Here is a 25301-nt window from a genome sequence, read left to right as displayed (position 1 = left end):
TCCCTACCCCATTTCCCCCCAACAGACCCCAGTGTGTAGTGCTCCCCTCCCTGTGTCCATGTGTTCCCATTGTTCAACACCCACCTATGAGTGAGAACATGCAGTGTTTGATTTTCTGTTCTTGGGTCAGTTTGCTGAGAATGATGGTTTCCAGGTTCATCCATGTCCCTACAAAGGACACGAACTCATCGTTTTTGATGGCTGCATAATATTCCATAGTGTATATGTACCATATTTTCCCTGTCTAGTCTATCACTGATGGGCATTTGGGTTGGTTCCAGGTCTTTGCTATTGTAAACAGTGCTGCAATGAACATTCGTGTGCATGTGTCCTTACAGTAGAATGATTTATAATCCTTTGGATATATACCCAGTAATGGGATTGCTGGGTCAAATGGAATTTCTATTTCTAGGTCCTTAAGGAATCGCCACACTGTCTGCAGATTTCTTAAAGAATTAAAAGTAGAACTAGTATTTGATCCAGCAATCACACTACTGGTTATCTACCCAGATGAAAAGAAGCCATTATACAAAAAAGATACCTGTATATGCATGTTTATAGTAGGACAATTCGCAACTGCAAAAATATGGAACCAGCCCAAATGTCCATCCATCAATGACTGTAGGTTGGAACATACCAGCCAACATAGAGATGAAACATTATAGGGAGAGGACATTTTGACATAGAGAACGCTATGAACAAAGTCACACACGGGATATTCACAGATTTTCCAAAAAGTACATTTGGTTGGACTAGAGTACAAGTAGTACTTGGAGTTGTGGCTGGAAGGATAGACTAAGTCTGGATCATGGAGGGTCTTGAACATCAAGCTAAAGAACTGAAACTTATTTTTGAAGGCTGATATGTTTCAACCTACAGTCATGCTTGCATAATCTTTGCCTTTTTTGTCATATTGATATACCAACACCACAAGTAGATATTTTTCTTCAAATAGATTCTCCTTTGGAACTTTTATTCATTTAGATATAATACCCTTGGCTTTGTGTATTATAATTATTTCATATATATGCAAATGAAAACATATCTCTGAAAGCAAAAGATAAATTTACATTCCACCTACAATGATCTCCTATGAGATCAGTGATAGGCATTCCTTGCCTTGGAAAGCAGAGCGAGGGTAATTCCGGTTTCTGATTAGGTGAGAGGTTACACGAGAGTTGCTCCTTAAAGGGAATCATCTAGCTGTCCTGTTTCAATTGGAATGAAGAGACTAGGGGGTCAGCCAGAGATGGGTAGTTTAGCTGGATGTGGTGAGAGTCTGCCTAGGAATGCAGAGTGAAAATGCGGAGTGAGTGTGAGATGTAGTCATCCAGTCTCTTCCAGAGTTAGAACTCAAACCACCAACTGTCATGTAAATTACTTAATAAGTAAGCTATTAAACGGAAGAAAAGAATACAATAATACTTTACTTTTATCTACAGTATTGTATTACTTTTATTAATTTTTTTCAGTAAAAGAGAGTAGTTCTATTCTTCCATTGCCTCTAATCTACCAATATATTTTGAGGAATATGGTTGAAAAAGGTCAGAGGTATTAAAATTCTAGGTGTTTTCATTGATTATGAGAGAGAATTTGAGGCTTGGATAGCGGGATTGAAAATCAAATGGGGCCAGGCAGTGGCTCATACCTGTAATCCTAGGACTTTGGGAGGCTGATGTGGGTGGATCACCTGAGATCAGGAGTTTGAGACCAGCCTGGACAACATGGTGAAACCCCGTCTGTGCTAAAAATACAAAAATTAGCTGGGTATGGTGGCAGGCACCTGTAATCCCAGCTACTCAGGAGGCTGAGGCAGGAGAATCACTTGAACCTGGGAGGCAGAGGTTGCAGTGAGCTGAGATCATGCCACTGCACTCCAGCCTGGGCAACAAGAGCTAAATACTTTGTCTCAAAAAAAAAAAAAAAAAAAAAGAAAAGAAAAAGAAAAAGAAAATCAAGTGGGCATTAGCTCTTAACTTACACTCTTCTCCAATCTGTTTCATTATTCTGATTGGCTGAAAACCAGCATAATTCTGGTCCCATTGTTATGCAGCTCAAATGACACAAGGACTGGAACAGAGCTTTGTACATTATAAGGCATTTTTATACATTAGAAGATGAAAGGTGTTATCATTATTGGCTGCTTTGGAAAGGAATTGTGTAGATTACATTTTCTTCATAATTCTTTTTCATTTCAAGGAATATTTTGTGAGAATACAAGGTGGTCTGGACATTGTGCTTACATTATCCTTGTAGGAATATAATGACTGGTACATAGGAGCAGAAGGTATTCCGAGAATACCAGCCAACAAGATAGTTTTCTTTTTCTATGTGAATTTCACAGTTTAATATTCATTCAGATTATTCTCAGAATGAAAGAGAAAATGGGCTCCTACTTTATAGCCATCTTTAACTTGATGATACTTGATCATTAGAATATTGAATCAGCTGAAAAATAGTAGAAAGAGCCCAGGATTTGCAGAAAGATGCTCTTGGTTCAAGTCCAAAGTTGCCACTATCTAAAAAACCTTGGACTTGTCACTTACTGTCTCTGAGTCTTGGTTTCCCTCTGCAAAATGGAGATACTAATACTGACCTCAGCAAGCTTGATTTTTGTATAAAGTAAGATAATGTGAAAATGATCTTTGTTAAACATAAAGTGCTATGTAGACATCACCACCATCATCATTGTTACAATATATTTATTGAGTGCTTATTATTTTATTTGCATATGTTAACTCATTTAATCCTTATAATGAATCCCATAATATTGGTATTATTATTATTTGAATTTTCTGGAGGTGAAAACTAAGACATATGGAGGTTAAATAACTTGCCCTATATTGCATATTAAATGGCAGATCTGGGATTTGAATCAGGCAAACTGACTATAAAGCCTGCTTCACCCTTATTCCTAAAATAATGATATTCTAATAATTTAAAAGAGTTTCAGAACCTCCAAAAATTTATCAGTAACCCATTGTATGTTGAGAACTCATATGAAAAACATTTTGAATTGAAAAGTTCTCCCTCTATTTTCTTTCCGCTATTTGATTTAAAATGTTTGGACTTAAATTATGTTATTAAGATGATATTCAGATAAAATTTAAAAGAAGTTTTAGTACAATTCAGTGTCAATCTCAAAGAACATTTCCATTTCTCCCCAAACATTAAGTTGGAGAAAAAGCTTTTCTAAACTTGATGCATGAATCTGTTACTTTCAACCACTTGGCGTAAGGAAGTCCCTTCCAATCTATAGACGACTATATTCGTCTTATGACTGTAAAAAGGCCAGTTGAACTTATTTGGTTTTTGGTGTTAAACATGGAGGGCATTGGCTTGTTTCTTTCTTATTACTTGGGAAGTTGCAAAGGCTTCCTCTTAATTGGACCCTGTCCGCTAAAATGACCAAGAAGGGAAGATGGAACCTGAAGATGAAATCGAAAGTCCTGAAGTCAAAGAATGCCCTACTGACAATTTTAACTAAGACTGGAGAAAATATGAGAGGAACAAGAAACATCTGTGTTTATACTCTAATTAGTCCCTGTAGTTATATGTAAAATAATTGTAGTTACAGTTAACAATTACTGTTAACTGTAACTTCCTAGGAGCCACGCCCTGTGCCAACATTCTTTACACATGAGAGTTAAATGCTTAGCTCTCCCAGCAACCCAGGCTGGTGGGTGCTGACGATTCTGAGGAGTAAATCCTATGTGGTGCTGACATCCTGACTGACAAGTAACACTCACCAACTCCTGCTTGTGATAGTAAGAGACTGGCAAGCATCCATTTTTCTAAGTAAGAAATATCTTCAACTTTTTGTTCCTTTCCCAGATATAGACAGGATGCCCATTTGAAAAAAAATACAAAAACAAGAGAGAGAGATGAAACTTGTTTAAAAATCATGCTTACTTGGTTTTTCTGAATCTATTAAGGGAGAGTTGGCCTTCAGTTTCCTAAATGTGGAAAAGAGGTGTAATTGGATGCCAACATCAGCTTCAAACATACCCTTATAAACATAACAAATCTGTTTGTATTGGAAGGTAGTGGAGTCAGCCTTCTGGAGGCTCATCTGTAAGGCATACACAACAGCCCTCTGCTGTCTTCACCAGTGTCTGAAGGAAAAGTCATTGGCTCTGGAGCCTGAGGGCCTGCAGAGAATGGAAGGCCATGCAACATTGGGGTACTTCTTGGCCTTGCAATTGGTAGGGAATACAGGGCGTGTGAAACCAGCAGATCAAAATCTTTTCGTATATCGCTATTTGTCACATTGGGATAAAAAAAGTCAAACCATAGTTTTGACCAAAAAGAGGAAGTCCCAAGTATGACAGATTCTAGAACACACAGCAATTATCACTCTATTTTAAAGCTGAGGATCCCAGAGCTCAGTGTAGGTTAAGCCCCTTGAGTGATGAAGGTGTAGTTGGAATCCAGGCTTGTCTGCTTCTAGCACTTGCTCCTCACAATCGCCACATTAGATTGCTTCCCATGGGTCGCACAATTTAAGTGGATGGGCCTGGATCAAATCCAAGCCCATAAACCAAGTTTATAACTCCCTAAGGAGATGTGCCTCTGTGTTAGTGGAGATTTTAACAAAATTTATAGATACCGAATATGTATCAGCCCCATTAACGTATATAGGTCTGAATTCATTCATTCACTTACTTATCCATTAAAGATTTATTGAGTGCTATGGATATGCTATGGTATTAAGCACAACTAGGCAAGAGTGACTGCAAGAGAAACATAGAATAATGAATCAGATAGATTCTGCTCTTATGAGCTTACATGGGAAGCTAGAGATATACATAAATAAAGCATGAATGACAAGCACAAGAGAGTTACAAATAAAGGAGGTAAATGGATTCCAGGTGTGTGTGTGTGCATGTGCGCATGCAAATGAAGATATGTGCATGTGTTTGGAAACTGAATAGGACTAAAGAGAGTGCTCTAAGCTTGAACAATATCAGGGAAATAGAAAAATGACTGTAAGGAGATCTATTGGGTTAGCGTGATGAATCCATAAAGAAGCAATGGAATTTTGGACTGAAACTGTAGGCAAAACATTCTACTTTATATTCAAAAGAGTGATATGATTTGCTCTGTGCTTCAGCAAGAGCTAGCAGACATTTCTGCGGCAAGGGACCAGCAAAACCACTGCCTGTGGGTCAAATTTGTTTTATGGTATTTTTTTGTGACCAGTAACCTGAGAATGATTTTTACATTTTAAAGGTTGTTGAAAAACAAGAAAGCAAACAAAGAATAGTATGTGACAGAAACTGTATCTGCAAAACCTGAAATATTTACTATCTGCCACTTTACAGAAAAGTTTCCCAACCCCTGCAGTATGTAGGATGCATCGTTAGGGGAATATTGAACTAGGGGACCAACTTCACAGGGAATAGCAATAGTCTAGGCAAGGAAGAATGAGGGAATGAGTGAGAATGGAATTTGGAAATGCAGGAACTGGGGGAAAGTAAGGCTAGATATTTGCACATTTGGGAGTTATCTTGATTAAAATGGTAATGAAAGTCATAACAGTGAGTGAAAGGGAAAAGAGCCAATAATTGATCTTAGGTAAACATTTCTTTTTAGCATGGGGAGGAAGAAGAGGATCTACCAATGGAAAAACAAAATGAATAGTATCAGAAGTGTCAAAGAAGAAGAAAATCGAGAGTTTCACATGACATTCACAAGAAAGTAACTTTAAGAAGAAAGAGGAAGTTGACAGCCTCAAATGCTATGGAAAATTTACAAAAAAAGTTGTAAAAGTGATGGCCTAATATCTTTGCTTCCATTTATTCCATTAGCACAATTTATATGTCCTTGGCTTTTGCTTGCTTTATGCTGCCCTACCTAAGAGAGAACGTGATGATAATGAGGTATCAGAGCTTTAGCTGCTAGAGTACAACAGTGACCTAGCCCTTAAGTTTAGCTTCTCATGTTGTATGTCTATTATGTTCTAAATAAAGGTAGATGCCAAGTCTCTTCCAACTCTTCTCAAAATACTTCTTATCCATGTTTACTGGTGGATATGCTGTGATTGCTAGGGTCTGAATATTCATGTCTCCTTCAAATTCTTATGCTGACTCTTAATCACGAAGATGATGGTATCAGGAGGTGGGGCCTTTGAGAAGTGATTAGGTCAGGAGGTCTTTGCCCTGATGAATGGGATTGGTGCCCTTGCAGAAAAGGCCTGAGGAAGCTTGCTTGCCCCCTTCACAACATGAAGATGCAGCAAGGATGTGCCATCTATGAGAAAGTGGGCCCTCACCAGATATTGAATCTGCTGGAGTGCTGGAGTCTTGATCTTGGACTGCCCAGCCTCCAGAACTGTGAACAATAAATCTCTGTTGTTTGTAAACTACCCAGATTATGGTATTTTGTTATAGCAGCCTGAACAGACTAAAACAACGGTCCCTGGAAACTTTTTGACTGCTGAGGCTTAAGAAAAAAATTAGTTTATTTTGATTTTTATATTTTTGAGACAGGGTCTTGCTCTGTCACCTGGGCTGGAGTGTAGTGGTGCCATCTCAGCTCACTGCAGCCTCAAACTTCCAGGCTAGGAGATTTAGCTAGGACTACAGGTGCATGCCACCACACCAGTTTATTTTTGTATTTATTTTATTTTATTTCTTTGTGAAAACAGGGTTTTGCTCTGTTGCCCAGGCTGATCTCAGACTCCTGGGCTCAAGTGATCCACGCTCCTCAACCTCCCAAAGTGCTGGGACTATTGGAGTGAGCCACTGTGCCCAGACAAAAGTTGGTTTATTTTCATTCCTGTGTATCCTAAATTGATGTGTTGGATAAACAGACATAGTACTGTAGTTGCAATGTTTGCTTCTTAATTTTAGAATCATTATTGCAAATGAGAACCAGCTGTAGAGAAGTAGGAAGCCCATGTTACCATACCATAAAGTCTGTGAAGTGCATTACAAAAACCTCCAAGATACAGCCAAGAAAGTAAGATGTTATCTCCCCTTCCACTTCAATTCCCACCCGTCGCTCATTCTCTTAAAAAAATATTGCTTCTATTGTTTTGAGTTTTGGTACTTCAGAAACAATATAAAAATAGTCCTATAAAAATCTTTGGTTTTACTGTAAATATATTGTTGACAACATTACTCAATAGTATCTTCTTAAATGAGGCATGTATGAAATGCCTCTTTATCTTCATTTGAGAAATAGATTTTTCTTGAGCTTCTGGTTTATTTTTGTCATATAGATCCCGTGAATTATTGTGATGATTGTACACAATATTTGTTAATTAGAGGAAATTCTTATAACATTTTGGCACACTTTAGCTATCCGTCTACTTTTTTCTAAACATCTTTATAACATTCACTCCACTGAAATGTAATTGATTTTTATCTTTAGCTGGTGTTTTGCGAGTATATTTAAAATATCCCTTAAATTCAATTAAATGCAATTAGTTTAACTTAAATAAATTTTGAAAAAAAAAAAAAAGAAATTAAGATGTTAAAGTAATTTTACCACATAAATTATGGTTAGAAAGCTGTTTTTTTTCTTTTTACATTCAGGCCATGAATGCACCAATAAATACTCAATAACTAGCATAAAACCAGAATAAGCCATTGGACAACTATCTTATTTTGGAAACTATAGGGCAGAATTAAGAAATAGTAAATAACATCCCACTTATTAAAATTGTTAAAGCAATTTACCAAAAACTGTGTAGTAGTAAAGTCAAAAAACTGAAATATGCTCTAGGTTCTGAGGTAAGAAGAATAAAAATAAGATTATTACCTATATGTCATAAACAAGTAGTACTAAAATGAAGTAATCTTGGAGAAGGCAACAAATTAGTACAAAATTATTAGTGCTTTATTTAATTTTTATCTTCTAACATAATTAAATATGAGCTAACATTTCACCTTTATGGGGAAAAATAGTCTGGCATACGAATATTTCATTTGTGTAAGAGAAGCATAATGGATAAAGTCCATTTGACGCAGATGTAGATTCAACAGCTAATCATTGAAATCTCTCTCCCTCTCTCTTGTTACAGCAAGTATCTCATTTAAAATAATTATATTTAATCTGGGTTATGATAACCCGCTAATTCTAGCAGAGGTTACGCACATTATAAATAGTGTCAGGGTCCCTCAAGAAGCAATGATACATAACAGCTTTCACCAACACACAGCTTAGACATAGGCTACCAGGCCATACTGTAAGATTGTATTATGCATTTTTCTGTTGAAAATCATAGTAAGCATTTGTGAGATGTAATTGTTGGATGCTGACAGTTTCATGTGATTGTGCAAGTGAAAATGGCAGCAGAAGAGAATCTTTTCCCAGATGAAAGAAAGTATGGGAGTTTGGAAAGCCTGAATTATTGGCTGGGAAACAGGGTGGCAAAGAGAAGTAATGGAGGCGTGGGGATGAAATTCCAGACTGCATTCAGACTGTGGAGGGCCTCAAAGCCACATTAAATAGCTTGGACATTTTTCCGTAACAAAAGCAAGACCTTGAAACTGTCTGAGCAAGGAAGTTAGCAAGTCAGGCCTGGGCCTCAAGCATCAAGCCTGGAGCAGTCTGTGGGATAGCCTGGAGGAGGGAAAACAAGGTTTCCTTTCTGGGACCAGGCAGAAACACACAGTGAAGAAAACTGAGGATCAGAATGAGGATGCTGCACTGGAATCAAAGCAGAGGAGGCAGACGTGAGAGACACTGCCAAAAGAAAATTAGAATAACTTGGAAACAATTGGCTGGTGGCAGTGCAGTGAGGCTAGGAGAACTGAAGCTTTCAAGGCTGAGAAAAAGAAACAAGAATTGGAAGGGGAAGCATTGAGGCGGTGTAGGGCTAGGAAGCACTGGAGGACATTGGAGAGGCTGATTTTGTTTCTGGACATGTAGAACTTGAAGTAATGATGGGACAATCAGGTGACAAATCCAACTACAAGCTGTAATTATGGCTGCAGGGATTGAGAGAGAAGGGCTAAAGTCAGAAATAGTTTTGTGAATAATTTCCAATGAGGTTATCGGTGAAGCCAACAGAAGATTTATGATATTGCCAAAGAAAAAAAGGGTATTATAATGAAATACCTAAAAAAGATTTAGCAACTGAGACTATCTTACTGAATAAATGAATGAAATTTAAAATGTTTTTAGGGTAACTAGCACAGAATACATGCAATTAGACTAAATTTACCGCTTAAAAAATAGAGCATCTAATATGATATTAAAAACAGGAGCTATATATAATTTTTAAGAAACTCATCTAACATACAGGGTACAGAAAAGCTGAAAATGAAAGAAGAAAAAGCATGAAAATTTCCTGTATTGGAAAAGTATGAACTAAAAGAAGTTGATGTAAGTGGATTAATATCAGATGAACTGAAATGCAAGGCAAAGCACTGTCAGGAATAAATAAAGTCACTGAATAATGAGAGAAAAATATCTCACCAGGAAATATAGCTAGTCGAAAAGCTTATGAGCCTAACAACAACATGTCAAAATATATAAAGCAAAAATTTGACAGAATTTTAAAAAGAAATTGATACAATTTCTCGTGATAGGAGACTTAAAATTACTTCTTCAAAAAATGACACAAAGAAGGAAAGGACTGAGAACAAAGAAGTTTCAGGTAATGTCCACATTTATGGATGAAAGCAATGAGAAGTGGAAGGAAAAGAAGAGGAGAAACAGAAAAGTTGAAGGACTAGTAGAAAAGTACAGTCATTGAAATTTTAGGAAGGTAGAAAAAACAGAAGTAGAACTCAATGCGGAGGAAGTAATAAAGAGAGTTACTGTTCAAGAAATGTACATTTTCTAGAGAAAAATCATGGAGGGAGTGCAAAGTGATGGAATATGTTGCCTGTTTAGAGAATGACTATAGAGGAGAAGAAAGGCACTATTTCCTCTGATACTATGTAGAAAAAAGAAGGCATAGCTCAAGATACAGTTGTACTGAGGTAAAGGAGAAGAAAGTGGGGGAGCTTAAATTTAAGACCCTTGATTTCTTTTGCTTTCTTTTTTTTTTTTTTTTTTTGGGGGGGGGGTTCCTTTTTTTTCCCCAGGAGTGGTTCTCTAAGGCGCGATCTCGGCTCCCCGCAACCTCCGCCTCCTGGGTTCAGGCAATTCTCCTGTCTCAGCTTCCTGAGTAGCTGGGATTACAGGCATGCGCCACCATGCTCAGCTAATTTTTTGTATTTTTAGTAGAGACGGGGTTTCACCATGTTGACCAGGATGGTCTCGATCTCTTGACCTCGTGATCCACCCGCCTCAGCCTCCCAAAGTGCTGGGATTACAGGCTTGAGCCACCGCGCCCGGCCGACCCTTGATTTCTTTTAGGGAGAAGTCTTCTGCTGAGCATGAGGAGAATGAATCTTTAAATTCAATGCAATTTTAATCCACATCTGAACAATGTGTGTGTGTGTGTGTGTGTATACGTGCGTGCACGTCTACATGAAATCTGTAAAGCTGACTTTAAAATTTATCCATGAGATCAAAGGGCTAAAATAGTTGGCAACCCTGGAGAAGTGTCACAAGGAGTGTGACTTGCCCTATCAGTTACACCGACTAGAAAAGTAGGGCTGCAGGGCAGTACTGGACAAGTAGGGAAGCCGGAAAGACTAATGCATAGGTGGACACCTGCTTTATGAAAGAGCTGGCATTATGCAACATAAGGATGGACCATTCAAAAAATGGCACAGGGTCCGCTAGTCATCCATACGGATCTCTACTTCATATCATATTAAAAAAAATCAGTAATAGATGGGTTACAGATTTAATGTAGAAGGTGAAACTAGACACATTTTAGAAGAACATATAGAAGAATATCTTTTTGATATTTGGGTAAAGAACAGTTTATTAAACAAGAGGCAAAAAGCACAAAACATAAAAAAGGCTGATGCATTTAACTACAGTCATAGGCTGCATAATGATGTTTCAGTCAATGACACACTGCATGTATGACAGTGGCCCCATAATATTATAATATCGTATATTTACTGTACCTTTTGATCTTTAGATACGTTTAGATACACAAATACCTACCATTGTGTTACAATTGCCTACAGTATTCAGGACCATAACAGGCCATTCAAGTTTGCAGCTTAGGAAAAATAGGCTATACCATAGAGGAGAATGTAGGTGTGTACTGGGCTATGTTGTCTAGGTTTTTAGAAATATACTCTGTGCCAGGCGTGGTGGCTCATGCCCATAATCCCAGCACTTTGGGAGAGGCAGGCAGATCACCTGTGGTCAGGAGTTTGAGACAGGCCTGGTCAACATGGTGAAATGCTGTCTCTACTAAAAATACAAAAATTAGCTGGGTGTGGTAATAGGTGCCTGTAATTCCAGCTACTTGGGAGGCTGAGGCAGGAGAATCGCTTGAACCTGGGAGGTGGAGATTGCAGTGAGCCAAGATCGTGCCACTGCACTCCATCCTGGATGACAGAGCAAGACTATATCTCAAAAAAAAAAAAATACACTATGATGTACATACAATAATGAAATCACCTAACAACACATTTCTCAGGATGTATCATCGTTGTTAAGCAATGCGTGACTGTACATTAAATTTGGGAATTTCTATTTATCAAAGTACACCAAAAATACAGTGAAGAAACAAGCCTCAAACTGACAAATGTATCTGTAACACAACCAACAAAAGATTAGTATTTAACATATATGAAAAGAATAAGAGGAAGTGGCTGTGGTTTGAAGCTTGAAAGACTATAGGCTATTTAGAACAATGATTGTAGGGCAGGAGAGCCTATTGACTAGAGATAAACATGAGGATTGGCCCGAGTTATTGAAGGCCTAATTGAATTAGAACGAATGACTCAGCTTTGGGAGTGGTACAGAGAAGCATTAGGCACATCGAACAGAGTAATTGACAGGTGAGGGAACCCGGATAGGAGAAGGGAGAGTGGAAAGACATAGTACAGACTCTCAATAAAGCACAAGATAAAGAAAACTATTTTGAACACGTTTTTACACAGATTACCTGAGGTGGTTGATCTCAGGCTCCTGAACAGAGAAGCTTGGCATCCATGTTCTGGTTCAGTATGAATGAAGTGGTGGGAAGGGGAAGGAAGGGTAGTTATCTTTGGAGCGGGGAGTAGATGTTAAAGTCTTGGATTTTGGAGCAGCAAGGCTGTGAGTGGAGGCATGATTCCCAAGTGTGACTGGGAAAAAATGGAAAGATGAACTGACTGGACGCTAGGAGGTCCGGCCACTGTCAGGGGAGGACAGTGAATGACAGGAGTCGCCAGTGTGGAAGCAGAAGGTGGTGAACTAGGAGCAGGGCTGGTGTTGTCATCACCATGACTGGTTTAGGGCCATATGACTGTGGGGCTTACAATGCTGAACCCAAGCGGTCCTCCTTCACTCCAGGGTGACAAAAGCAAATGTATTGCCCCAGTCTGGGCTGGCGGGTTGGCAGTGGTGATGAAGGAAGGCTTCTGCAGGAGCTCAGAGGACAGACAGGGCTACAGGAGGTAGCAGCAGAAAAGGAGCTGGCACTGCCCTCTGGAACATAAGGCTCTTGGTTTCTATGTATAATATCAGCCTCACTGAGTGCATGGCCACCTTGGTCCACTTTTCTTGGTCTTGATGTCCTCTATGACCAGAGCCCGCTTGAGAAGGAAGAGAATAGAGGGACGCCCACTCCCTGACATCTGTTCCCAAATTAATATGTTGTAGGCAGTCTTTATCCCTTTAATTTCTATTTCCTTACCTGAAAACAATGATGGAACTTAGGTCACAGGTTGGTTTCTAGGACACATGTTTTCTAAAGGGGACAGGTTTTGAGTAAGCAGAGAAGTGAATTTCTTCAAGATCTATATGAAATGAGCAGAAAGTACAGCAGTATCTTTGTGTGATAATATCATGAGGGGCTGCCCCACCTGTCTTGAAATTACAGACCCAAGACATATTTTTAATGAGGCCACACCACCCAGAGGCCCATCCACAGTGCAGGCTTTATTATGTAAGTCAGTTAAGTGCTGGGATGAGAAAGATGTCACATCAGTTCTAGAACAAATAGCTTAGCCAAACTTGGCAATGGTTGGACTGCCTCATAATATTATACCCCACACAGTTTGTTAGGGGAATCAAAAGGAAGTTGAAGGATACAAGAGAAAAGAGGAACTCTACAATGATGCAATGCCTCCTTCTCGTGTGTGCTATGCTGTGCAGCCTAATGAGTAGAAAACACAGGCTTTGCAGCAAGACAGTCATAGTTTGGCTTTTCCTGGCTGTGCACATCTCCCCACCTCTCCTAGCCTCGGTTCCTTCCCTTGTCTCCTCAAGAGGAGAAAATAATGGCTACCTTGTGTCTACCTTATTTTCAAGGCATCTAGTACTGTCCATGCACATAAATCGTCCCTCAACATTTGAAATTATTTTAGTTATACTACAATTTTGATTTAAAAATTTCTAATTTCTGCCCAGATATGGAGATAATTTGTTTCTTGCTAAGAACACGTTTCCTGACACTAGAGCTACTAATACCTCACATTTCTTATAATAAATAACTTGCATTAAAATGCAGTTGACTTTTTCAGCAGGGTCCGTGATTAAACAACATGAAATATAAGCAGAATTCTGCAAAAACAGTCCCATGAAATACCCAGAAAAGTTCATTAGCCTCATTTGGTTTTACGACTTCTGACCAGTTCCTAGAATTTTGCTCCTAGCTGCCTTTCTAAGAAATTTGCAGGACTGCTGAAATGTATAGTCCTGGTAAGGTTTCTCAATTAGAATTGGCCTCAGTGTTGGAAAAGCATCAGTATTCAGAAGAGTCCTACTGTGGCATGTAGAATCTCAGGGCCTTGGTGGCTCCTTGGACAGAGGGAGTATGCGAGCTCTAACACCATGAGCTAACCACATCTGAGATGGGAGGATGTCCCATGTGGGTGGTACTGTCATGGGTAGTAGAGTTCTTCCAGGATGACAGCAGTCATGACTGCTTGCTCCACCTGTTCACTGGCTTCTAGATATGGGGCAGACAGACTGTGTACCTAGGTATTGTCCTATTCTTTTCATCTTCAGTCGTCTCATCCCAAACCTGGAAGCTGCTGAAAGGTTTCTCACAAAGACTGTGTGGATGCTTTCTGGAGATGGGTCTTGCCCACTCTAATCAATTCCTTTTCTTTTCTAAACATTTTGCTATCTCACTCAGCTGTTGGGTTTAACTGACCTTTGAGAATAGTCTCTCTGGCTGAGGGCTGAGGAGCATATACCCAGAGTGGGTGATCCATGGCACTGGCTTCAGTAAGACACTTTGTGAATAAAAATACTCCATACAGAGGTTAAACATCACTGGCTTTTAGTCTTAGCTCCTCATTTACTAATCAAATGAGCCTGAGTTTCCTCATCTGTAAGATGAGAGTAATAATCGTACCTCTCTCATCAGGACAGTGGCGAAGGTCACATGAGTTTATATGCATGAAGATCTAGCTCCCTGCTTGTTAAATGTTAGCTGATGTGATTCTGTTCACCCTAACAGAGGGTCTCTGATTGTATCACATTGGTAGGTCATTTTGCTCTGATTTTAGAAACACTTAAGTAGTTACAGAGCTTCCAGGATTTCTTGAGTCCGTTTCTCCATTTTCTACCTGTTCAGATGACTGTATCAGCCTGCACCCTTTGTCATTAAAGCTTTCGACATGAAGCACATGAGTGGTTCACGACTTACAAGCAACATGAAACCCCAAACCTAAGAAGATCAAGCGGAAGCATTTTCCAGAAGGGGACCCATTTTGTCCCTTCAACTCATTTGGTTGAGGCAGCCAGAGCATTTGGATGAGCTCCAAAAGGAAATGAAGCTAAAACTCTGCTGCACACACATTATTAACTTCCAGGCAGTAAAAGCAGTGTCTTAGTTACTTAGGAAAGGAAGCTACTGGAGCCAATGGAGCCTGAGGAGAGCCGTAAGCTCGGCCAGAAACAGAAAATGTTGCGTGATTTGAGAAAATGTTGTATGATAAGAAAATTACTGAGAGTGTGGAGAGAGCTGCCCACAATTACCTACCAATTCCTTCTTCTTCATGCACTCCATGAGGATGATGAACAGATGCTGAGCTTGGGTTCGAGTGTATGTGAAAGTCTTCTGTATAGTCACCAACAGTTGGTCCCTCAAAGATTCATTTATCAGTCTGCAAATAAAAACAATGTCAAAAGCAGGTCAACCAACTCCCATTCAGCACATATTTCTGAGAAATATAGACCTCAAGAGGGAATTATGAGGGTTTACTTTAGATATGAATTACTTCTGTATTTTTCTCATAAAAGTTATCCCACGTGTGATAATTTTAAAAGCAAGGCATTTAAAAATAAATCAGTTTTACTATTTCAGAACCTAACAGTAAAGTGGAAAGATTGAGTTAGATATTTTATTTTTCTGTTTTTCATATGGCATATGTCTAATGCTCTCTTCCTCAAGTTCGTCATTGAAAAATACCTTCAATTAATCATCTGCATCTTTTTGGTAAGAATTTGGTATAGTACTGTTTTTAACAGTTTTATATAAATCTCCAGCAGTACTGCAGGATATTTAAATTGCAACATCATCTCTAATTGTGGAAATAAAGATATTTCATTAATAAATTTTTGAGCATTAATAAGCAGAAATAAGAGTTATGTTTTCCCCAAAATCATTTCATCTAGGAGGTAGCCTATCTGGCCTATGATTTAGGTATTCGTTATTTATGTCAAGCTTTTGCTCTGTCACAGTGAATAGTAAGATGGTATCATATTGGCTACCTGATTAAAAGATAATTTTTATGCTACAGAAGAACAAATGAAAACAGGAAAGAGGCATCATATCTAGTCAATGCTCAATTACATCTTGAATATGAATCAATCACAACTAATTTTTAACTTATTACCCTGGTAAGAATGGGGCTTTCTCTATCAGCCATTAAATGGCACGGAAGGCAAACTCACTTTATTAATAACAGATGCTATTCAAAATCAGGAAGACAAAACCGCTCTCAAGGACCAGTGGCAAAATTATCATAATTTGCCAATATTTTACAGATTACAAATTGCTTTCATAATGAAAAGGTATCAGCAACTCCAAATAGTAAAATAATGATCTCAGTTGCTGATTACAGGAACCCTATAGACAAGGGATTTGCTCTATTTCACAGGCAGGACATTTTAGCCAGAAAGAGCCAAATGTTTAAGTTCATGCAGCAAATAAGTAGGAGTAGTCAGAATCAGAACCTAGTTCTTCTAAATGTTTGTCCAGGGCTCCTTCCACCACACCATGCTGCCTCTGCTGCCTCTGTTTACACCAAGTAGACCACACCACTGCCTCTCTTCATCATTGTGGCTATTTGAGCAGGTAGTTGAGGAGTTTCCCTCAACATGAAAGCAAGACAAACTTTATTGCTTAAAAGAAGGCAAGATGGGAAGCTAGAAGATATCTTCCTATCAGTGACCTGCTGTGCTCCAGTTTATGTGAGGTTCATCTGAAGTCACTAGGTTGGATATTATGGTGGCCCTACTTTAAAGAGGATGGCATTCCCGATGACAGAACTATGCCAATGATTCTGGAAGGTCGCTCGGCTGGATGGAGGATTGGGTCACCCCTTTACTCAACCCCCTAGAGTGTATCTTCTGTATCAAGAATATACACATTTAGGCTGGGCACTGTCGCTCCCATCTGTAATCCTAGAACTTTGGGAGGCTGAGGCAGGTGGATCACTTGAGCCCAGGAGTTTGACTCCAGCCTGAGCAATACAGTGAGACCTTGTCTCTACAAAAAATTAAAAAATCAGCTGGACATGGTGGTGCATGCCTGTAGCCCCAGCTACTTGAGATGCTGAGGTAGGAAGACCACTTGAGCTAGGGAGGCAGTGAGCCAAGATCATGCCACTGCACTCCAGCCTGGGCAAGAGAGCCAGAACCTGTCAAATACATACATACACACACACACACACACACACACACACACACACACACATTTAGAAAAAGACGATATTGAAAAAAAATAATGCCAGATCCTCTCAAGATTTTCTTAATTATTCTGAATGACTCTGTGGCCTTAGCTGTGGACCAGCTTGAAATCGTTCACTTATTCATTCATTGCTTATTCACAAATGTATAGTGAATGTCTACTTAGTGTCACACACTAGGATGTGCCAGGAACAGAGGAGCTATATATGCACTCCAGCCTTCAATGAGTTTATGTGCCGGTAGAGTAGGAAGACATGAATCAGCAACTCAATAGTGACTGTCAGTGGCAAAGAAATAGAGAAGCGTGTGGCAAATGAATCAAATCTAATATAAGGGATTCGGGGAAGACTTTTCTGAGGAAGTGCTGTTTTATCTGAGACTTGAATGAATGAGCATCAGCATAGTCAGGGGTGGTGGGGTTGGGTAAGAGAATTCACAGCAGACAAAATGGCATGAATGGGCCTAGTTTGGAGAAAATAAAAGGTCAGCATGGTTGGAGCTGAGAGAGCAAAGTAAAGAGTGGAACAAAATAGGGCTGCAGAAGGGGGTGAGCAGATCATGGGGGACTTTGAAGGTGATGTTACAGAGATTTTAGGTTTTATCCCCTAGACAATGAAAAGTCATAGACAGATTTAAGCAGAAGGGTGGCATGATCACATTTGTATTGCCAATTAATTTTCTTGAAAAGTAAAGACATGCACACTCAGACCTAGGCATGTGTCCACCTGACAGGTAACCCAAGTGGATGAGTCTAGAGAGTTGGGCAATATCAAGCATCCACTGCTGTTGTACATGATTAACAACAGAAAGGATTCTCCTGATTAGCCACTTCATAGATCTAATCATTCATCTGCAGGTGTTTAATTCTGATAACTACTCAAAATTTGTTTTCTGTAACCAACAATCTGTAATAAAATCTCAGCTCTCCAAGGCCATTATCTGCTTGACGGACCTGTCTGACACTTGTATCCAATCTGTCACTTTCTAAAAATTGAGGAATGATGTGAAATTTAGCTGATCGTGGGTTTCAGTGGTTAGGAGAGCTGAAAGACAGTAAGAATCTGATCCTTCGAGCCTAATTTCCCAGCTGCTGAAGTTGTGGCTTTGCCTAGATCATTTAGTGACAAGAACCATAGAATTCTAGAAGTGGAAAGATTCTCTAGGGTGTTTTCCAAAGTGTGGTATTGGATGGAACAAAGGTGATTTGATCCATTCAAAGCATAAAGTTACAGCAATTAAATATTAAATAACTGCTCCTCTTTCTGATTCAGTTTTTTTTTTCTATCCTTCTGATTGCATCAAGAAGAAAATCTCATTGTTAATGCTTTCCTGCCTTTAACAGCTCCCCAACACTTGTAGAGCTCCCCTTTTAACAAAGAAATAAAAGATATTAGGTCTCATGCCTTTGGCAAAAAAAGTCTAATAACATCATTTTAAATAAGATCCCACAAAACACTTGATGTGTCTGTAGCACGTCATGGTTTAACACACACAATGGGCTTCAGACTTAATCTCATAACAAACTATGAGGCAAGTGGGATTGATTTCGTTTTGCAGAAGAGAAAACTATGCCCTAAGGAGGTTAAATGATTTGTGCTAAGTCATACCGCTTGATGATCTCACTGTTTGGGTTGAGCCTATTGACTTTAGCCTTGCCCCATGGTGTTGCTGTTCCTGACTGTATTCTATGTCTTTCATAGTTTCCTAGTCATCTGTATTGGAGGTAAAAATTTAAGCTCATTTGTTGCAGGAAAATGTCTTTTGTTTTCATATATTTAGAGAATATCTGAAGGAAATCAGACAAGTTTAGGGATGATAAGGAGGAACACTAAATGAAGATAATTGCAAAGTGCATTAATTAGTTTCAAGCATATATTTGCGGGCTGGGCGCAGTGGCTCATGCCTGTAATCCCAGCACTTTGGGAGGCTGAGGTAGACAGGTCACTTGAGGTCAGGAGTTCGAGACCAGCCTGGCCAACATGTTGAAAACCCGCCTCTACTACAAATACAAAAATTAGCCAGGCATGGTGGTGCATGCCTGTAATCCCAGCTACTTGGGAGGCTGAGGTAGGGGGATCGCTTGAGACCGGGAGGCAGAAGCTGCAGTGAGCTGAGATCATGTGTCACTGCACTCCAGCCTGGGCAACAGAGTGAGACTCTATCTAAAAAAAAAAAAGTATATTTGCTTTTAATTTTTCATAAATATTTGCTCTGCTGAACTAGGTGTTTTCTGTTTGGGTACAAAGGCTTACTCTATCTTCTCTGAAGATCCTTTCTTGTTTTGTGAACATATTCCTTAAGATATTTGGAAGCCTACTTTCTTAAAGCTATCATTTTCTAGTTCTTCCCATCTTTGTCTGTGTGACATCAGAGTGATTAAAAATTTTTTACTGTAATATTTAATCATCAGAAAAATTAGAGATGTGCCTATTTTAGATTTCTTCTTATGGCACTAGAATATTGATTGAAAATTCCTTGACATCAGAACATGGTTGTACTATTATGTGAATTTTTTTTTTTTTAGAACTGAGTCCTTGACAAAGTGATCTTATTTATGGAAACTGTTACTTTGTGGCTCTGTATCCACCCATGCTATTTTTGGTACATCTCAAATTAGAGGGTTTTGTGATAGGAAGTGTAGGCATTGAAGTGAGGCAGATCTCTATACAATGGCATTTTTATCTCCATTTAAATGCTGAACTTATGATCTGGAGCTTTGTACATGAGTCACAGAGTAATTTAAAATAGGCCAATGTTTAGCCAGTGCTCAGGGTAACCAATAAAATGTCCCACAGTTTGCTATTAGTGTTCTGTTCAAATGCTCTCAATGCAACCCACACATACAAATATTTTTCTCAGAATGAATTTAATTACCTGCAAATTACCTGCAATATTAGAGTTTTGTTCCTAGATTTGAAAATTAGGAAATGCATTTAGAATTCAATGGGACTTTAAAAGCTAATCTTAGGTTAATGACTTTCGAGGAAGAGTCCTTCCTGTGACTCCCATAGATGTTCTCTATTGGTTTATTCAGACACAATATGAGAGAATTTTAGCTATGTATATATAAAACTTGTTAATAACACCACAATTTGGCACTTAAAAGACATAATCACCCACAGAATATCTAATTCTCTAAAGAAAAATGAAATTTTTGTCATTTGCTAGAAGCCAGAGAAAATTACTAAGTGTTATATTAAGGGCACATTAAGTTACATGTCTTGCCTGAGGTCACAGAGAATAGCATATTTTTCTCCTTCTGCTTTTTTTGTAAAAGTTGCCACTTCCTCCAGCATGTCATGACTCTGGGCTACAAGTAATACTCTGCTTCTTCCCAGAGAGGCAGGGAGCATTGTTAACAAGAGCATTATGACCACCAGGACCAGGCTGTCTGGATTTAAACTGTCACCTATGGCTGTGTGATCTTATGTAAGTTAGTGTTGATGTTGTATTTTTCATATATGTAAAATGGGAACTATAATAGTACTTATCTCATAAGTTTGTGAATATTAAATGAGTTAAGCTTTGTAAAAGGCTTAGAAAAGTGCCTGACACATAGTAAGTCCTGCCCAAGCATATGCATTATTCAAACAGAGTCCTAGGATGCTTTTTAGAAAAGAGTCACTGATGTATTCCTTCTCACGAAGTAACACAACTAGTGGGCTAGGGCACTTACAGATGCAGAGCTCTGTCCTGGTGTTAACAGTACTCTGCACACCTGGTGAGCCCAGTGGTATGAGGCTGGAGAAATAACTTTCCCACTTTAGAGAGGTCAGAGACCACCAGTTCTTTCCTATATTTGGGAAATGGAGATACTTATCGGATTTAGGAAGCTTAATTATAGTGGAGTCTTCCAAACATTCCATACAGACATCTGCTTGCTCATTCATTCATTCATTCATTCAACAAACAATATTCATGCCTTCTGTGTACCAGGCACTAAATTAGATATAGAAATATAAATAATACTCAGTTCTAGCCTCAAGGAACTTAAAAGGTTATATGCCATGGATTCTGTAATTGATTAATGGGTAATACCCCCCAAAATTTATTCATTTAAAATAGCATTTATTTGTTGTGTTGATAATTTTGTGGGTCAAGAATTCAGGCAGGCACAATGGGGATGGCTCATTTTCCTCCAGCATATGTAGGGCCTCAGTTGGAATGGGTGGGATGGCTGATGAATAGCTCAACTGGGACCATATGTCTGGGGCCTCAATTCTGTTCCATGTGGCATCTGTTGGGGCTAGTATCCAAGATGGCTTCCTTACTTCCAAGTCTGGTACCGGGCCAGGTACGTCTTCTTTTGAAAAGTGTCTGTTCATATCCTTCGCCCACTTTTGAATGGGTTTGTCTGTTTTTTTTCTTGTAAATCTGTTTTAGTTTTTTGTAGATTCTGGATATTGCCCTTTGTCAGGTGGGTAGATTTAAAAAATTTTTTTCCCATTCTGTTGGTTGTCAGTTCACTCTAATGATTGTTTCTTTTGCTGTGCAGAAGCTCTGGAGTTTAATTAGATCCCATTTGTCTATTTTGGCTTTTGTTGCCAATGCTTTTGGTGTTTTAGTCATGAAGTCCTTGCCTATGCCTATGTCCTGAATGGTTTTGCCTAGGCTTTCTTCTAGGGTTTTTATGGTGTTAGGCCTTATGTTGAAGTCTTTAATCCATCTGGAGTTAATTTTAGTGTAAGGTGTCAGGAAGGGGTCCAGTTTCTGCTTTCTGCACATGGCTAGCCAGTTTTCCCAACACCATTTATCAGATAGGGAATCCTTTCCCCATTTCTTGTTTTTGTCAGGTTTGTCAAAGATCAGATGGTTGTAGATGTGTGGCATTGCCTCCGAGGCCTCTGTTCTGTTCCATTGGTCTATATCTCTGTTTTGGTACAAGTACCATGCTGTTTTGATTACTGTAGCCTTGTAGTATAGTTTGAAGTCAGGTAGTGTGAAGCCTCCAGCTTTGTTCTTTTTGCTTAGAATTGACTTGGCTATGCAGGCTATTTTTTGGTTCCATCTGAAGTTGAAGTTTTCTAGTTCTGTGAAGAAGGTCATTGGTAGCTTGATGGGGATAGTGTTTAATCTATAAATTACTTTGGATAGTATGGCTATTTTCACGATATTTATTCTTTCTAACCATGAGCATGGAATGTTTCTCCATCTGTTTGTGTCCACTCTTATTTCTTTGAGCAGTGGTTTGTAGTTCTCCTTGAAGAGGTCCTTTATGTTCTTTGTTAGTTGTATTGCTAGGTATTTTATTCTCTTTGAAGCAATTGTGAATGGCAGTTCATTTCTGATTTGGCTCTCTTTAAGTCTGTTATTGGTGTATAGGAATGCTTGTGATTTTTGTACATTGATTTTGTATTCTGAGACTTTGCTGAAGTTGCTTATCAGTTTCAGGAGATTTTGGGCTGAGACGATGGGGTCTTCTAATATACAATCATGTCATCTGCAAATAGAGACAATTTGATTTCCTCCTTTCCTAATAGAATACCCTTTATTTCTTTTTCTTGTATGATTGCTCTGGCTAGAACTTCCAATACTATATTGAATAGGAGTCGTGAGAGAGGGCATCCTTGTCTAGTGCCAGATTTCAAAGGGAATGCTTCCAGTTTTTGCCCATTCATTATGATATTGGCTGCGGGTTTGTAGTAAATAGCTTTTATTATTTTGAGATACGTTCTGTCAATACCTAGTTTATTGAGAGTTTTTAGCATAAAGAGCTGTTGAATTTTGCTGAAGGCCTTCTCCGCATCTATTGAGATAATCATGTGTTTTTTTGTCTTTGGTTCTGTTTATGTGGTGGATTACGTTTATAGACTTGCGTATGTTGAACCAGCCTTGCATCCCTGGGATGAAGCCTACTTGATCATAATGAATAAGCTTTTTGATATGTTGTTGCAATCGGTTTGCCAGTATTTTATTGAAGATTTTTGCATTCATCAGTGATTGTTTCTTTATTCTGCATGTATCTTAAGTTCTAGAAGAATTCTTGGTTCAGCGTTAGCGATAGAAGAATCTTTGTGGATTCACTGAGTGACTGAGTAGCTGCCTGCTTTAGGTGGGCGTCCAGGTGGTCTTCCCCATGCCTCTTTGTCCTCATGGTGGGATGTACTTCAAGCCTCTTTGGGAGAATGAGAGATGCAGCATAAGGTTCACCTTCCGGCAACTTGGTTTTCTTGATCTTCCTTTTCCTTTTAAGCAGATTCATCTCTAAGTAATATTCTTGGTCTCTGTCTATCTTTCTTATCTTTCTATTGTTGTTGTTTTTAAACTCAAAGGGTGTTTAGAAATGATTGGGCCAGTGGTGGCTCACACCTATAATCTCAGCACTTTGGGAGGCCAAGATGGCAGGATTGCTTGAGGCCAGGAATTCAAGAAGTGAATTGGCTGCCCAACTCAAAAACATATATTTGGTTCTATTTCTGGATACTTACTACCTTATCCCTCTAGCCCTTGTCAGGAACAGATAGATTCCTATTCACTTGCATCTCCCTCATAAAGCTTAGGGCAATATCTTGCCCACAAAAGTTCTCAATAGCTGTTTGAAGACGTTAAGAATTTCAATGCTATCAAGGTCATTTCCCTCACATAGATGTTGGTGGTTTTGACAATACAAAGTAATTATGTAACATAAAAATCAACACAACATACATCTACATTTTTTCAACAAATTCCATGTCATCCATTGAAGTGGTGAGGCCAGTTTCGCAATCTGCTACAAGAGATGGAATGACATAATTAAGATGCTATGATATGGTGTCTTTGGCTGGGCACCATATCATAGCATCTTAATTATGTCATTCCATAATTAAGAATGAAATGACATAATTAAGGCTTTTATTTACTAGTGAGGGACCTGAGACAGGTTATTTGATCTCTTTAAGCTATCATCTCCTCATCTGTTAAGCAGGGGTAGCATATGACTTTTTAGGTCGATATATTTGTAAAAAAGAGATCATATATGGAAAGCACCTGACACTGTTCCTGGCACATAGTAGGTGTTAAATAATTCGCAGTTCTTTATTACTAAGTACATTAGGGGCTTTCTCACCCACAAAGAATCCCAAAGATGCCTAGCTCATGGCTGGAGCAAGGTAACTAGCATGCATATTAGCTGGAGGAGGCCATCCCTATGGAGGAGATAGATTCCAGTATTTCTACAAAATTCAGATAAAGGAGGTCTGTGAATAGGATGGGAAGGGCCATGTTTCAGAGCCACTTAGCTGGGTATCAATGTGGAGAGCTTATTAGCTCTTGGATCATATCCATCAAAGTCATGCAAACTGGTGTCGCAAACCTGAAAGCATTATTCTTAATTTTATTCCATCTTTAAGGCAAATGGGTGTTAGGATAAAAATTCATACTTGGCTGTAACCTCCTACTTTCATATTTTTGAAGTCTGTATGTGCTAGAGAAGATACAAAGGAGAAAATTCTACTGAGAGATATGAATTTTAGTATAAAAGAATGATATAATTTTAGAGCAACCATTTTATGGATGAAGGATCCAAGGTTTGTGGAGGTGAACTGATTTGCCTAAGATGATACGGCTGGTAAGCATCAGAGCTGGGTTTAGAAGCCAAGAGAATTTGGAGGGAAAAATCTTTGATACTGACCTATGCTAACCTAAATATGTAGGTTCAACTCAGTATATTAATGTAAAGTTAGTGATTTGTTTAAATGATTGGCTACAACTGGAGATTTCCTCTATTTTATACTTAAGACAAAGTGTTGCATCTCATGTGTGTGAAGACTCAGTAATGTGATTTCAAGGACCCACTAACTTTCCCAGTTAATCCCCAGTTAATCAGATGCCCAAAGTTTCTTTTTAATTATTTAAATGGCAAATAAATATGTTATTCAACAATTAGAAGCCTTAAGAGTAACTCTTATAAGTGAGATTTATGTTAAATTCACCAACTATAACTGATTGATGTCAATGTTTTTCAGAAAACACCAGTGGGATAGAAAGTTATAGAAGGTTGAATGGCACACAGGGACATGACCCATAGATAGCATGGGCTGGTCAGGAGATTACTTTTCCTAATTTTTTATGAGGATCAACTCCAGATACAAATAGTCTCTATCAGCAAAGGCCTGTGAGAAATAGTTGCTGATTTTGCTTTAGGATCTATTCTAGAAAAGTTCTTCGCCTGGGCTTTTCCTGAGGTTTTCATCCAGCAATATGAGGTAGTTAGCAATATTAGAGAAGCTTCCCATAATCAGGCAGGATGATGTTTGCCAAGAAACTTTATGTGCTACTGCTCATAAAATGAAGCTGTCTTATATTTTTTAACTTATTTTTCTTCATTCTTTCTCTTCATTCTTTTCCTTCCTTCTTTCCTTCTCTTCTTCTGTCCCTGGCTCCTT

General features: G+C 38.7%; 1 protein-coding gene across 20 annotated transcripts in view; it reads right to left on the bottom strand.

Moving 5' to 3' along the window:
* Positions 1-25301, bottom strand: part of TRPM3 (transient receptor potential cation channel subfamily M member 3) — a 921715-nt gene that overhangs the window by 213558 nt on the left and 682856 nt on the right. For all 20 annotated transcript variants that reach the window (XM_032290701.1, XM_032290713.1, XM_032290703.1 and 17 more), the window contains one exon: positions 15008-15131. In XM_032290701.1, the coding sequence (XP_032146592.1) occupies positions 15008-15131 (124 nt within the window). The remainder of the gene's footprint in view (positions 1-15007; positions 15132-25301) is intronic.

The sequence above is a fragment of the Sapajus apella genome, unplaced genomic scaffold (genome assembly GCF_009761245.1).
Source record: "Sapajus apella isolate SASKATOON/1434 unplaced genomic scaffold, GSC_monkey_1.0 scaffold24, whole genome shotgun sequence".
Lineage (NCBI taxonomy): Eukaryota > Metazoa > Chordata > Mammalia > Primates > Cebidae > Sapajus > Sapajus apella.
The sequence above is the reverse complement of the archived record's forward strand: the minus strand, read 5'-3'. Positions and strand labels throughout refer to the sequence as shown.